This window comes from Misgurnus anguillicaudatus, chromosome 5, assembly GCF_027580225.2.
Source record: "Misgurnus anguillicaudatus chromosome 5, ASM2758022v2, whole genome shotgun sequence".
Classification (NCBI taxonomy): domain Eukaryota; kingdom Metazoa; phylum Chordata; class Actinopteri; order Cypriniformes; family Cobitidae; genus Misgurnus; species Misgurnus anguillicaudatus.
In genome coordinates, this window is record NC_073341.2 from 41,460,035 (window position 1) to 41,476,827 (window position 16,793).

Genomic DNA, 16,793 nt, shown 5'->3' on the forward strand with positions numbered 1-16,793 from the left:
TGGATGTCTCTCTGGTAGTTCAGACTGATCCCAGATCGGTGTAAGAAACGCAAGCAACTGTCAGATAAATGGGTCAAACAGATTTGGTGAGGTTTTCTGATGTTCATCTCATTCATGAAGCAGCTTCACAGTCTGGACTGGCGTGTGGTTCTCCATCTCAGGTTTGTCACCGCTGTTTTCTGTCATAAACTCTTTTGATCTGTTGTTATCCACAGAGTAAATCAATGGACTGCTAACAACATTGTGCTGTGGTGATTTTTATTTTGTCCTCGTGACAGAATCACACAAAGAGCCTCCAAACAGACGGCTGAATACACAAAAGACAGCTGATCTTCTCTGCAGGGGGATCAGGTGTGTTGGGACAAACACTGTTAAGTGGTCATTTTGTTGAAGGTCTCATGCTGCTGATCTTCTGTCTGATTGGCTCACAGATTGATCTTCTGTCTTTCATCACAGTAATAGCAGCATCAGATGTACAGTCTCTGTATCAGACATTGTTGAGATTTAACCTCCCAAAATCTCTTAATGTTTTTCTCTATGTTCCTTTCACCAAACTAAAAGATTACTTTGAGGTCTCGTTTGAAATGGATATTTTGCAGTGTTTGTTTATTGTCTATGCACTTGGTCATTCATCAGTCTGAGTGCTGATGTTCCCTAGAGAAATAAATGTGTCTCAGGGGGAAGTGATAAACACATGAGATATTGAATAGATATACATACATATGTTCAGTGTATAGTAAATGATTCTGTCTTGTGTAAGCTACAGGAACTTCACCGTCTCATCTGATACAGACCGAAACGAGACCGCAGCAACAGATTCATCTATAATAAATGATGTGTGGCTCCGCCTTATCATTTCCAGGTGTCCTACAGCTGTGACACAATTTGCATACTTTCCCGCCCACTTTCCTTAATCATGCTGACGATCCAGAAACACAAACACACAGACGTCTCAATCTACCCTGGTAAGCATCATCCTAATGGATCGCCTTGAATCTGTGTAAGCTGCAGTTTGAAATAACCTCGTGTTTTTAGCTTGAATTTGTGTGTTGCATTTGCAGATGCCACAACAAAAGGAAAATGTAAATAAAAACAAGCTCATTTTGGTCATTAATAATGCATGACATTGAGCTTCTAATCTGAGCCTGAGGAAAGATCTCCATTAGATCCGCTCTGCAGCTCAACAATCGAAATAAACTCACGGGGCCTCATTTAAAAAATGCTGCATAGAAAACTTACTACATTTGATCTCACTATTACTTCACAAAAATGCATGTGTTTCATAGAACAAGAAAATGTGTGTACCTTTCTTTCAGATGTGAAATCTATAAATGGCAAATGATCTTGAACTTGTGCGCAGCTGAGCGGTTTCAGATCTCACCTTTCAATGTTTAAATCCTCGGAGCAGCAAGAAAGACTTAGATTTCCAAAAACCTGCAGGAATCAGACAAGCAAAACGATACGTACGTCTGCTAAGACCCTGAAGTGGCGCTAAATCAAACACGTTTTTATAAATGTGAACGTTGCCGTGAATTTTTGTGTACGCACACTTTAAGATCAGAGCACAGCACCCGTAAATGAATTATTGATAATGATCATTAATGTTTCTCTAATATTAATTGAGGATATTTACAGTAGTGTTTTTAAATACAGATATTAATATTGATCAAAAGTTTCTTCTGAACATTTGTTTGTTATTTCAAACGAATAAATACATATTTAATGAAGTGAGACCACAGATTCTGTTCCAGCTCATTTCTCAGCATGTCTTATTGTCATTTAATGAAGATTTTGTAGGTTTTTTTGTGGATTCAAGAGAAGCAGATGTGGGAAAGAGTTAAATCAATACCCATTTCATTAATAAAAAAAAACATTGTTTTGTGTATTTGGTATAATACAACTCGTGAGGTTTATGGTTCAAAAAACACATTATTTTTCCACATACCATACATTTTTGTAGGCCAAGAAAAGAGATTTACGTTGGAGACGATAACTCGCACCCTCGTTTACTTTGGGTTTGTACCTTTTGCATATCGTTAACATTAACTAATACACACTTACACACTAAAGGAAATGTAAAATCATGAATCGGTCCATAGGTGTCCTTTAAATTCAACTCTGTCAGATCGGTTTGGCCTATAGGACAGTATGATGAGTGAAGCCTTGGGCGAGATTAGGAGAGCTACTAATATAGCAGTAAATGAGAAGCGAATGTTGACGTTTGGATGAATCAATCCTTTAATCCAGCAGATTTGAGCTGAAGCTCTAAAGGCAAAGGCAGATCTTTGTGTTAAAGAGGATCTATGAGAATGTGGGATTTTTTTCCATGGATCCATCATGGGTACCTGGATTTAGGAAACAGGATTAGTAAGTGTGTAATTGCATGTGCTTGTGTCTTTAAATACTGAAGAATGAAAACTGCTTTTCTCAGCTTTAAAGGATTCAAGAATGCTGTCGTAGTTTTAAAAATCTTGGCTGTGTTAATACTGAAGCTTCATACAGTTACAGTGCAGGTCCAGTGGGTTTAAAACACTAAACAATGACACTGAACCCAACACGACGCTTTAAAGGCTTCTTTATTTTCAGAGAGATTTACATTAAAAAGTTTGTTTAATCACCGGACGTTTGTCTGTAATTCAATGCAAACGAGAAGCAGCTCATCTGAGATGTTTGACAGGTCGTTAGGCTTAAATAGGTCAGCGCTCCAGAATTCCTGCCATGAAAAACTTCAGTTTTCCACGTTGAATATCATGGCAGTCAGTAATCTGATGTAAAAATCCCGTCTGGTCTCTGATGAGGTCATAAACTTGCTAAAAACACCGCCGGCCGCCTCGCTCAGGGCTACATGTGTGAATGTGTCTCGTGAACAGAGAAGACTCGTGTCTTGACTCGAGGCAACAGCACAGCAGCGAGTGAAAGACGAGAATTGAGACGAAAAGTGAAGAGAAATAAAGACTGCTGTGCTGTTTGCCAAGAATAGAGTCTGGAGACATCTTCACTAGACACAGAGTTGTGTGAGAATCTCAACAATGACTAAAACTGCACAACTCTCTCTCTCACACACACACACACGGTTTATAATTTGTACAGCACCATGGTCAACATTGTAGTTTTATTGTGTGCTTTAGCAATAAACTGAGTTGAATATTAAGATGGTGTGTATGACGAGTATAGGGTTAGCACTGCCGTCATGTTAACTGGATTAACGTTACTGAGTTAAAAGTGGAGCGTTTGGTTAATGGCGGTGGTTTATAATCGTGCTGTGTATTTCGTGTCCTCTTACCTGTCTGACACACTTTAAGCTGTGTATAACTCCAAATTTGTGTGTCCTTCCCTCGCAACGTTCTCCCAATCTCGTTGACTCGGAACACTTGAATGGGTTTAAATGGATCGCGCTGTCTAACCCTTGATGACGTACAAACAACGCATCGTGTGTGTTCGATTTTATGTACGTAATAACGCGTCCTATGGAGCATGCGTCTTTTCTAGGCCAGTGCTTCTTGTAAGTCTCCATGGCAACGTCATAACGGTTCCCGCGCCTGTGGTCACGAGATGCGGCGCTGCACGAACCGCCAGCCGGAGGACGTCAAAGTACCGCGAGAACGATTCGAGAAATCATACGAAGTGTAATTTCGTCTCGCTCTCGCGGCACTTTAACGTCATCCACCTGTCAGTTCTAGCAGCGCCGCATGAAGTCGAACAAGCCTAATATATCACCACTAAAAATCTTTTCATGAATACAGTGCAGTAATTCATCTATCAACTGTTGTGGTCTCACAATATGTGCAGTTTACATTACATGATTAATTTACAACAAAATAAAAGAAAACAAATTTATATGTAGCCTACGTAAACATACATTTAATACTGAAATTGGGTGAGCCCTGTGCCCACTCGTTTCCTACCAATGTTTGACTTATATTGGCAATTTGATTCTCGCAATGTTTTTTGAAAGTATTGTGGGTGATTTAAAGGGGACACTTAACACGATTTAATCTGATTATGTATGTGAAGTTTTATCACAAAATTCCTTACAGATAATTTATTATAAGATGTTAAAATTGACACTTTGTAGGTGTGAGCAAAAATGTGTTGTTTTTGTGTGTGTCCTTTAAAATACAAATGAGCTGATCTCTGTACTAAATGACAGTACCATGGTTGGATAGTGAAGATTTAGGGGCCATATTATTATATTATTATAGCACTTAAACGTGGAAGAAGTCAGATTTTCATCATATGTCACCTTTAAAGGCAAGAAAGATACAGTTCAGGCATCCTTCAAAAGTGGCAGAATGAAGCATCCTTCAGATTGAGATGTCCTTTGACGTTGAGTGATGACATGTCAGTCAAGATATACGGCCTAGGACGCATCCTCGTGTTTGAGAAACATCCGTGGCAGCGAGTGAAGTGCTTATTGAAGATCACAAGTGCGTGTTTGAAAGGGGAGTGGTAGTCTCAGCCTCAGACGTCACGCCCCTAAACTGTTGGCTGAACGTCTGATGTTTTTCGTACACTTTTCTGGAAACCCTGTGAGAATGTTAAAGTCGTCTTTGATTGGTTGGAAAAAATACGGATATCCAGGAGACGCGAGTGTCGCGATTAGTTTCAGTCCCTGGAAAACAAAGCTCTGATGTTCCATTGAGGAAGAGAATCAGTCGTGTTCACGTGGATAATAATGAGCAGTTATCATGATCAGCTAAACATTGGATTCTCAAAAATATGCATAGTTCGCGGCATCGACTCTCTAAAAGACGTCCAAGAGTTTTCTTTAAGGCAGTTAGTGGAGTTTAAAAGTTTGGTTCTCCTGAATTGCTTGTATGTGTTAAAAAGTGTAGAGATATGCTTCAAACTGACGTTTAACAGGATCGTCTCATTGGTGTGGCTGTTGATGAAGTGCTCAACGTTGTCCTATGGTGAGTAATGTTGTTTATTTAGATACTATTTGGTTGCGGCTGGTTATTTCAATAACTGACTTGTTGCCAGCCGGCTCGTTATTGTGGGGAGTCCGAAACGTGACGCTAGATGAAACAAACTGTGATTGGTTTTGAAGGTCTGGCTACACGAGACTAGGGGAGTGGAACTCACCCTTAGTTCAGTATATGAAGCCCTTATCTAATGAGATGATGATGATGATCAGAGTCAGGTGTGTTAGATAAGGGAGAGCAGTGGATCAGCGGGAACATGATTAAACCCCACAGATTGTTACATTACTGTAGCAGCGTGTTAACCCTGTGAACAGCTCGACACATTCATGTGAGGAGAATCAGGTAAATCATTTGAGAAAACTGAAACTCTTCTTGCTATTGTGTCTCTGTAGTTTCTGCAAGTAGCAAGAATGAGGAAAAGCTGTGAAGTGATGCTTTACATCTGCTGCTGCTGGATCACTTCAATAGACCGTAAACCATCTGTTGACCGATCTGCGCTTTCACAATGTGGATGAGACGGTAAATTGGGCAGAAAATACCAGCACTTAAAAACATGTACTGCTAATTCACAGATAGGGCGGCTGATGGCGAGTCAGACCATCATTAGTGTGAATGAGCAACTAGAGCGTTAGATAATGTCAACCATCCAGAGAAATCGTGCTTAACCTCCATTAACACCACAGAAATAAACCACATAGGTGGAATGAATCATTTAATGAACACTTTAACAACGATTCTGGCCAGAGAGCCAAAGGCAGAGGTTTATGTGAAACTAAAGGCAAATATGATTTAATCATAATGAAATAAACAAACAAACAAAACAAACGTGTGCAGACGGTGTCTTGTGTTCCTGTTAGATCTCAGTAAAACACACAGAGCAAGAGCTTATCTAACCCTAATTCACTACATATCCACAAGATATACAAACAATAAATGACTGCATTTTAGCTCAGAGAGTCGAGCTGTGTCTGAATCTCCTCCATCTGTAAGACAAACACACAACATTCATCAGTCTTAAGCAGACCACCTGAGCAGATCAGACCATCAGACACAAATCAAGCTCACCTTATTGTAGAAGTCCAATAGTTCCTGATGGTCAAATTCCACAAAAACATCCTCCAGCTGCTAAAAGACAAAAAAAGAAACTCATTTCAAAATCTGATCTATGAGCTGTTTCAATATCAGTATATCAATATTACAGATACTGTACAGATGTGAATATAAACAGGAGGTGAATGTTATTCTCAAAAGAACCTTCACTATGTTACACTATATCAGAGGATGATGAAGACCTCTTCAGGGCAAGAACGTGGCACGTCGGTCCACATTAATGGTGCAGACATTAATCAAACACAACATTATTATCCATAATTAAGAGTCAAAGGAGAAGTGTGATCTTTAGCAGACCCGCTAAGACAAAACAAGAGGAAACCTTCAGATTCATTTGTGAAAGATTCTCCGCTCTTTATATATCTGAAGAACATCAACAGTCTGAGACGCTCTCAGCTAACACAACATTAAACACACAACAATCTTCATACATACGAGATGTGAGGAATCAAGGAGTCAATTCATCAGGAGTTTACTGACTCTTCTGACATATCTAACGCTAAAGACGTGTGCCCATCACAGGGTGTTTGCTGCGACTCCAGCAGGTTTTTACACACACACACGCACAGACGCACGCACAGACGCACACAGACATGAAAGTCAACTTAAAGTCAATCTGGAGGAGATGAAGATAAAGGACAAGGTCTGTAAAACTCAGAGGAGACATTGCAGAAAGCCCTAATGAAGAAATTCACAAACATAAGGCAACAGTGTTGGGGCTAACGCAATAAAAGTAACGTGCATTACGTAACAATATTACTTAAGTAAGGAGTCAAGTAACGCATTACTTTATAAATGTATACATTATTTGAGTATCAAGTCTTAGACAAGTAACAAAAAGTAATGCAAAAGTAAATTAAAAGTAACGCATGTACTACTTTCCTTAAAAAGTAACTAAGTAATGCATTTATTTACTTTTTGGGGAGTAACTTAATATTGTAACGCATTACTTTTAAAAGTAACTTTCCCCAACAGTGTAAGGCAAGCAAGATGGACAGATGATCAGACAGATTAAGAGGAACTATATATCAGGACTCGATCAAAGCCCTGGTATTGTTCAGAGCTTCACAACGTGACTAAACGCACTTCAGAAAACCAGATGATTTGATTAGACCTCATTTCATTTTGCATCGACTACAAGAAGCAATTTAGTTAAATTACACAAAACAACAACAACAAATGTATTTATTGGACAGGAGTACCGTGGCATTCTTTAAAGGGGACATTTCACAAGACTTTAAGATGTCAGATAAATCTTTTGTGTCCCCAGAGTACATATGTGAAGCTCAAAATACCCCACAGATCATTTATTATAAGATGTTAAAATTGACACTTTTAGGTATGAGCAAAAATGTGGTGTTTTTGTGTGTGTCCTTTAAAATGTAAATGAGCTGATCTCTGCACTAAATCTCAGTGCCGTGGTTGGATAGTGCAGCTTAAAGGGCATTATTATTATTATAATAAGATCCCCTTCTGACATCACAAAGGGAGCCAAATTTCAATGACCTATTTTTTCACATGCTTGCAGATAATGGTTTACCAAAACTAAGATACTGGGTTGATCTTTATCATATTTTCTAGGTTGATTATAGCACTTAAACATGAAAAAAGACATATTTTTTTAAAGATATGTCTCCTTTAAAACACCTTGGAGTGGTACATTCAGTAACAGGGTAAATCAAATCAAATCAAATATTTCTCTCAAAGTCAATAATTAATTTATTCATTCATTCATTTTGCATTCACTGAAGTTAAGAGTTAAAACCTCCCCGCACACCCATCTTAGAGAATAAAACCCAGAAGTGTTCAGCTGAACTGTTGCCATGGTCACAGGAGACCCAGCTGCCGTTTCAATGTGAATGTAAAGTTCTGCTGGATGTCAATCACGAGCCGACGGGACCCACAGGAATAATACTGGAATATAAATACGCACACGCACGCTCATGTAAAGCTTAAGGGTTGTGTCAGCATCACAACAAATCATGGGTTCAAACCCAGGCAACACACGTGTTGATAAAAATGCACTGCAAGTTAGTTTGGATAAAATGATCTGTCAAATGTGTAAATGTAAATATATATAAAGATCGAGTCTCAGAAATCTTATCTGAATCCTTTCACACATGTGATGTCTCCAGATGATGGACAGGATCCATTTCATGTCAATGAGCAGATCTGTCTGTCTTCATCTCAAACACACTGGACTACAGACAGTCTAAAGTTAAATATTATTTAAAGCAACACTATGTAGTTTCCATGTAAAAATGACTTACAGCTCCCCATGTGGTTGAAAAGCGCAGGCGGGGAAGGGGTGGAGCTGTGTTTCCTACCCTCCACCATAGATATGTATAAAGGCTAGATGTCTTACGGCCGAGTCCCTACAGTCATCACCTGGCGGCCATCTTACCACAGGGTGCTCGCTCACTCGTAGCATTGAGTTTAATGGTGCAGGTACTTTTAAATGACCATAACTTGCTCAGTTTTCTACCGATTTTTAAACGGTTTGTTTTTTTACAAACGTTATTAACGTGGCTATATTTCTGGATGCTTTAACATGTTTCATGAATTTTTTATTTTTTTTTAGTATAGGTATGCAGGTACATATATAGGTACATATTTGACGTTTATAACAAACCAAACCGTTTGAAAATCTGTAAAAAAATTAAGCAAGTTATGGTCATTTAAAAGTACCTGCATCATTAAAACTCAATGCTACGAGTGAGCGAGCGCCCTGTGGTAAGATGGCCGCCAAAATGCGGACGCTCCACTCAATTGGCCAGCAGCGCGGATGAGACATCTAGCATTTATACATATCTGTGCCCTCCACTGCCACTTTCAGAGTGTGCTCGTAGCAGCTAGGAGGCTGCTCAGGTTGCAGCAACAGTACAATTTGTCCAGTTAAAAGTTGTTCTATCACTGAAATAATATTAGAGACATTATTTAAAGGTAAAAAAAACTACATAGTGTTGCTTTAAGTATTAAGCAGTGGATGAAGTTATTATGACAGCGTTGGTTAATACCGCATTTACTTTTGTAGTTTTTTTTAAGGGATATTTTATTATAATACTACTGGTCAACACCTGATATATTCTTTTAAAATGAGAGTTTGTCCATCTATTGCCTATTCTTCAACTGTAATGAACTGAAGATGAGTTACAGATAACAGCAATATCAACATTACACAATCAGTAACATCATCTTAAAACACAATGTCTGTGACAAACAGGGTTCATCACCTCATGGTCTGATTTATGATCACATCGACATCACCATGAACCTTTTCATTTGTTAACTAAAGCTTGTGGTCACTCATGAGGATTTTTGCTTCCTCTATTAGAATAAACCACATCCCCCAATCACAGAGAGTCACAGGACCATCAGACACAACACAAACCTCATTTTCCACTCAGCAAATAATATTATGATCATGTGATATAGTAGCCTAATAATGATCCATCAAAACTGTCTGTCTCTGCGCCTGCCTGTCTCTCTGTCTCTCTCCGTCTGTCCGTCCGTCCGTTACTCAGTAAAAAAGTGACACCTGGTTGTTCCATCACAGTGATACATCAGATCACTCACAAAAAATTTAAGGCAGCAAATAATTTTTTTGCATCAATTCAACATTTAATTTACATTTATTTTTCTGTGACCTTGTGTGCTTCACATGAAAGGTTAAAGATGAATTATCACTAGCTGGGTTTCCATCCAAATGTAAAGCGAATCTTGTCAAAATTCACAAATGAAGAAAAACAAACAAACCCGAACGAGGTGCGTTTCCATCAAGTTGTTCGAGTGAATTGGCATGTAGTCACAACAGGGCAAGTTATAAATTAACTAGCAGTGCTGCTTGTTTGCTAAACTGAAGAATCTTTGCACAGAAGAAGTAATGCAGAGTTTCTAATGCAGGCATGAGCAGCAAGGGCATTACGACAGCGTCGCGCCACATAAACGATAAAGACAGCTGATACAGCTAGACGATCAGTCAGAACGTTTTTGCAAATTTATAATCGAAATTTGGCGTTCCCATCAGTCGTTTTTGATGCGATACTTCAAAATGCGCATAAAATCAGTGTGATGGAAACCCAGCTATTCATGCACTGCAGTAGCAAAACAACAACAGAGACTTCTCCTGAGATCTGCTGAGAAATAAATGCATATCAGTTGATGACGGCCTGATAACAACAGTGAAGACAAAGATATCTGATGTGTTCTGATCTGCCTGTATCACCCATGCTTATATGAGAGAGAGAGAGATGATGTGTGTTGAAACTGCTCACAGATGCTGGCATCTTTCATCTCTTATCTCTTATTTTGTAGTAGAGAAAACAGAAACTCATGACATGACAGCACGGTATAAACACGCTGGCATATTCATTTCTCTTGGCATCAGAGAAAGAAATCCATTCAGCTGCAAAGTGCAAAGGTCAACAGCAATCACGTTACACTGCTGCGATGATGATGATGATTTACAAGCCAAGGGCAATAAAAGACTGTCAGTGCTGCTTCAATCAGAATGATTGGTATAGTCTGACTCTTGATGTTAAATGTTACGGCATTAAAGATCTCACTGGGATTACAGCATACAGTCTGACATACAACAGTCATACATAAAAATCACTTATAAGACTCTGTAGTTTCTCCTGATACTGATCCAATTATGTAGGTTTTATTTTTGAAGACATCATGAGATCTTCACTACAGATATTCCTGCAGCCCACTGTTTGGTTACGCATCTATAATTCAGACGACACTCGAACAAAACGCTTGTTCAGACACGAGCAGAAGCACCTTCATTTCTCCTTCAAAACGTGTTTTAAAATCACTGATGAAACCATTTCATCCTTCAACAGACCAGATCAAAGACGACTGATTGTGTTTATCATTTCAAAAATATACATGATGTCACAAAAATGAGTACACCCCTCACATTTCAGAAAATACTCCAGCACATCCTCTGAAGAGACAATACTATAGAAATTAAATTTGGAAATATTTTAAAGTAGTCAATGTGCCGCTTGTATAGCAGTATAGATTGACTGTCTTCTGAAAATAACTTAATGTACAGCCGTTAATGGTAATGATGTATATTATTGTTTAACCATAAAAGCCACAAGTCCTGTTTATCATCTTCATGTTAAAAATGTGTGTATCTTGTATTAGAGCAAAACAATTCTTTCATCCTGACCACTGGATGTTGAACACGCACCTCATGGTTAAAAACTCGCTGAGGATTTGAGAATTGTTGCTCTTCAGAAAAATGGCCTATAGGCTATAAAAAGATCAGTGGCCAGGGTCATACTGAGGTTTCTCAAGAACTCAGAACAAGACACGCAAGAGTCGATCAAACAAGTTGAGTCCTCGTGCTGTGCATCAGGGGGCTTTAAGAAAACAGATGCATGAGCGATGCCAACATTGCTTTACAGGTCGCAAAAGGTCAGCTTGTCAGTGCTCAGTCCATACACAGCAATAACTCGGTTTGCATGGCCTTCGTGCCTGAAGGAATCCTCTTCTGAAGACCATACACACATTGGTATGGTCCTGTTAACCAGATGAAAACATGAAGATGATAAACAGGACTTATGGCTTTTCATGGTTAAATGATATACATCTATCATCACTTAGGGTGTACTCGCTTTTGTTGGCAGCTATTTTAACATTAATGGGTGTATGTCAAGTTCTTTTCAGAGGACAGTAAATCTATACTGTTATACAAGCGGCACATTGACTACTCTAAAATATATCCAAATTTAATTTCTATAGTATTGTCCCTTCAGAAGATATACTAAAATATTTCCTGAAATGTGAGAGGTGTACTCACTTTTGTGAGATACTGTACATGATGTCATTGCTTTAAAATAAAACATTTCATCAACATTAAGCTCAAAGAACAAAATATACAAGTCTTTACAGCTTGGAAACTACAGAAACACAGTGAATGTAAAAGAGCAACACCAAATTCCTGCTTTGGATTAACATCCTTTTGTCCATAGCGAGAGCGAGAGACAGACCGAGTCTATTGAGAGGGATAGAAGCCTCTTCAGAAATCACCTAGACGCTCCTGTGGACGTCTCAGGCATGTGGACACTGAGAGGCCTTGTTGTCTATTATACAAACTGTACAACAGTAACACACAAGAATTCAACACCACATATCAAATTCAAACATCTGTATGAAAAGAAATTACACCTGTAGCTATTTTACCACAATACTACACCGATTTACTCTACCACTGAATTAAAGGCTTTCACACATTCCTACATGATTTCAAACGTATCTGCAGTTGCATCAACATGCTATTAAGATTCTAGTCAGCAAAAGAAACACAGATCCAGAAACGGTGCTGAGCACAACCGTGTGACACGGATTTACACAAAATACCTCCTTAACAAGAAGATGCTTCATTCCTCGTGGAAGGCCAAGCGCTCCTAACGTGGGCCCCACACGCTGAACTTCAGCCAAACCCAATCAAAAGAAAGAGAAGCAAACAAAGATGTGACATCACGCTCTAGTGCTTTCTAGCAGACAATAGCATCAGCGTGTGGGAGAGAGCACAGCGCTGTGTGGAGATCTGTGAAGCGCTTAACCACCACTCGCAAACAGACTTACATTCACGCCAGCAGGTCACAAGACTAAAGGTTTGCTATGGTTTGGGTATAAACCTTTCTGACACATGAAACTTGTACGTACTCACAAAACTATACAAGCCACAAAAGCGTCTTTCTACCGAATAAATATTGTTCTTGGCACATACTGTGATATTTACTAGCTTAAGGTTATGAAACATTTCTGCACTGATATTCACAAAAAAACAGTTTCAAAAGAGAAATGGGTTATATTTATAATTCTTGACTGATGTTAGAGAAGAAACGAGATGTTTAATGACTCTCTTTATTACATGCTGATGGTGAATGAGGTCGACGCTACACCATCGAGAATTCAACAAAGACTTTTCATTCCTCTGTGACCAAACCCAGAAAAACAAGTGAAAGCCTCCAGCCCCTTTGATGAAAACATGAGGAATAAACAACAAGCGCAGTCTAAACTTAAGAAAGACCTCGTGTGACGCGTCGCATTCATAAACTTCACTGCATTCATTCTGTGACTGTATCTTCTATTTATTTTTGTTTTTATAACACTTCTCTAAAAAAAAAAAAAACATTTGACTACTTTATGTCACCTTTAAGCATTCAGCTCCAGAAGGTGAAAGAAAAACATTTTTTGGTGAGATCAGCCTCGGCCCACACACGGCGTGAACACGGCTGATTCTTCACGATGTGTATAATAACACAGAAGGATATTTAAGATAAGACACATGATTGATCAGGTTTGCGTTCCAGTTGACACAGATCAAGACCAACCGTTTCCCAAAAACACCTCTGTTATCACAACTCCATTATAATCTCACAGCTTCCTCCACAGATTAAATCTCCCACACCAAACACTTCAAGTCAACAATCATCTCATTGTGCCAGTCTCTGAATGCATCAGACAAAATACACACCCACACATTATCAGACATCACTGATTCACATCTTTAACATCAAGATGAAACGAGAGCAAAACAAGCCAACAGATCAGAGATCAGTATCACTGAACCTGAGGTCTGTTTATATAATGCAGCACTTTATTGTATTCATTATTATAATCCATTGATTTAGAGTATATTATAATATTGTCTAATTACTGTCCAACTTTAACGAAGTACAAGACATTAAACAATACATCAAATGTGCTTTACAGTAATACACATTCTTAAATTCAAAAGGTTTGTTTTCACATTAAATCTTACTAAAGCTATAACTTTAAATAGACATGAATATAATTACTCCAAGCATGTTTGTATGATGCATGTGAAACTTTAGATTGAGTGTCCATGAATAAAACAAAACTACTTTAACCAAACGAGTCAGACAGTTTTTAGTTTATATTAACTGTGCTAAAAATGTTAAAGTGACATGCTGAGAAAATAATCAATAATATCTGCAATAATAACATTATTATATTATATATACACACACAATAATATCATATAGTAATATTCATAGCATTGTGACACATTTTGCTTTTAAGACGTTCTCAAAATAAAAATCTGGGCACAGCAGGAGTCGCGCACTGGCATCGATTTAAGAGCTTTAGACATCATCTGATCTACATTATAAGAATCCACATGTGATGCAGTCTATACATATGACCACAGCGCCACCAGCAGACACTTTAGAGGAATCACAGCCAAGCTTAATGTTACTCCTACTGTTCTCAGGCCTGTCACTGTCCAGTACAAAATACTCTGAACGCAAAAGGACTATAACCTCTTCAGACCCTGAATCCACTAGAATAGACATCACGTTTTGTGGTTCAAACCAATCAAAAATGCTGATCAACCAATCAAAATAAGGCAGACCGTAAACACTGGATAATCAGGTCTGAAGGGGTTAAATGATTTTAAAGGTGCAGTACTGTAACGCATCTTCTGTCATCATAACAGAGGACACTGGCAGAATTCATTGACAGTCTCCACGAGTGAGTGTTTACCTCTGTACCGTCCTCCGCTCGGAGCCCTAAATCCAGAACAGCATGCGGTGCTTTGAGTTTACTCTGAGCGGATCGACCCATCTGAAGATTGAGCTGCCAGCCCACCTGAACCAACTAGAAGATGACAACACAAACTTTATTTCTACTATCACAATTTACAGCCATGTTATTTACTTATGGCATAACCAAGACGTTTTGTAACAAACATGCAAGGAACAGTAAAAGTTTTAGTTTTTCCCCACGTGTGAGGTCAGATCTCTCACATACTCACAGTCTTAGGTGCAAAAATCCTCTGTCTGATCTTCTCCAGTTCATCTGGACCGGCTGCAGCCCAAATCTGACTGAACGCTTGGGCTTTATCAGACACAATCTTGATGTTCTCCAGCTGCTGCTTTAGAGATGCTGGCTTCACACTGTGATAAACGGCCTGGAGAAACACTTTCAGATTCATGCTTCATACTTTAAATCACATTCAAACAAATATCAGTTCAGAGATGAGATGAGATGAGGTCAAATCCACCTGCTCAAAAATAAAGGAGACGGTTTCCAGCACCAGCTTAAGAGTTTCTTTCTCCAGACATAAAGCACTTTGTAATTTCTCTTCTTCTTCCTCACTGAACGATCGCTCTGCCTAACAAACAAACAAACAAACATGAAAGTCATGAAATGATGAGAGATGTGTAAACTGATGCAGGTTTGACAGAGAGACCTTCAGATGAAGCTTGTGCAGAACTCGAGACAGAAGACGAGAGAACTTGCTGTTGTCGATGGAGTTGATATAAACCACAGCCTCTTTAATGCTAAAAAACAAATCAAACCTCATGAACATACAGAGATACACATCTGGATCGATAACAAGTCACAAACTATCTTATATCAAATGGTGTGTAAAGGACAAACATACATGAATACGAGACACACACACAAAGAAACTTATCATAAAAGATACAATGTGTTGTGCAGTTTAAGTGTTTTAAAGCTCTTTACGCAGATCATTTAAAACGGTTCAATTCTGCTCATTACGTCGCCAAACATACACAGACGTACAACCGTGTGTAAATCATGGTAAACGAGTAGTAACTTTACCTCTGGGTCTCTGTGATCATTGAATTCATCTTTGTTGTTTTAAACTTCAATTTATGAAACACGAACACTTCCTTCCGCTCAAGCACGTGACGCGTGACGTCAGCTCGACAACACGCCCATCGTCTTTATTTAGAGATAAAATGCAGAAAAATCTATTAAACATTCCAGATTATTTTATTGCTCAAATAAACATCAGACAGGGAAATAGGTTTTGTCTCATGGGCAATCTTAAAAATGGTCAAATGAAAGTATGAAAATACAATAAATGAAAGCCAAAATATTACAGTTTTTTCCGATTGCTAAACGACAGTGAGCACAACTGGAGCCACACGTGCAAAACTCCAACCACAGTCCGCACTACCAAAAGTCACGTGAGCCAAACTGTTCACATCACCTGCAAAACTCACTACAACTAACACAACTCTTAACACATGACTCAAAACAGCTCAGTGCAGCTAAACACTAAACACAACCCTCACTGAGATAACACACACTCTCACTCACAACACACTGAGAGGAAAAACACTAACATCAATACACAAAATACTAACTTTTTATCTTTACAGTTTGAACAATTTGAAGTAATTTTTTTCTTCTAAGAAAAGAGTGACAGTCTTTCTCATGATTAATTTACATTTTTTAGAACATAACAACCCTGCTGAAAAAAACAATAAAACCATTACAGAAAATTCTAATGGTTTCCATTAAAATACCAATAGGAACCATTCGTTTTTATCATTAAAACCACTACACTGAAGTGTGTTTTTGGTCATATTCCATTAAAACTAATAAAATTCCCAATAAAACCATTAGAATTTTCTGTAATGGTTTTATTGTTTTTTTCAGCAGGAAAATTAGCAGTTTGCTTAGTTTGTAATAATTTACAGAATTACAGTAATGAGGAAAAAAGGTAGAAACTAAAAGTACATACTGTAATTTGAACAAATGATTGAGGGGCTAATCCTGCCTCTCTCTAGCATCAGGCCATTACATGCCACCCTTCTCCCTCCACAAACCCGTCTTCTTTGTTCCATTTCCACAAAATTACTCTTTCTGAGCTCTACCTATATCTATTTATATATAGTTAAATGTATATATTTATATGAAATTGCAATCAGCAGTGTTTGAAAGGCACAAGGCTGA

General features: G+C 38.4%; 1 protein-coding gene and 1 long non-coding RNA gene across 5 annotated transcripts in view; both read right to left on the reverse strand.

The window, feature by feature from the left end:
* The window catches only part of LOC129414994 (uncharacterized), a 48,429-nt gene extending 43,609 nt beyond the window's left edge, over positions 1 to 4,820 (reverse strand). For all 3 annotated transcript variants that reach the window (XR_008634652.2, XR_008634650.2, XR_008634651.2), the window contains exon 1: positions 3,284 to 4,820. This is a non-coding gene — a long non-coding RNA (uncharacterized lncRNA). The remainder of the gene's footprint in view (positions 1 to 3,283) is intronic.
* An 800-nt stretch (positions 4,821 to 5,620) lies between these two features.
* On the reverse strand, positions 5,621 to 15,804 carry commd10 (COMM domain containing 10). 2 transcript variants are annotated; one of them, XM_055169122.2, is made up of 7 exons: positions 15,651 to 15,804; positions 15,274 to 15,364; positions 15,085 to 15,195; positions 14,836 to 14,991; positions 14,565 to 14,678; positions 5,991 to 6,047; positions 5,621 to 5,908 (listed from the first exon to the last, which is right to left on the reverse strand). In XM_055169122.2, the coding sequence occupies exons 1-7, from the start codon at positions 15,677 to 15,679 to the stop codon at positions 5,870 to 5,872; spliced, it is 597 nt and encodes a 198-aa protein (XP_055025097.1). In that variant the 5' UTR covers positions 15,680 to 15,804; the 3' UTR covers positions 5,621 to 5,869. The 2 variants fall into 2 exon arrangements, with proteins under 2 accessions (XP_055025097.1, XP_055025096.1); XM_055169121.2 differs by having other exon boundaries at positions 5,991 to 6,050.
* Positions 15,805 to 16,793: the final 989 nt, after the last annotated feature.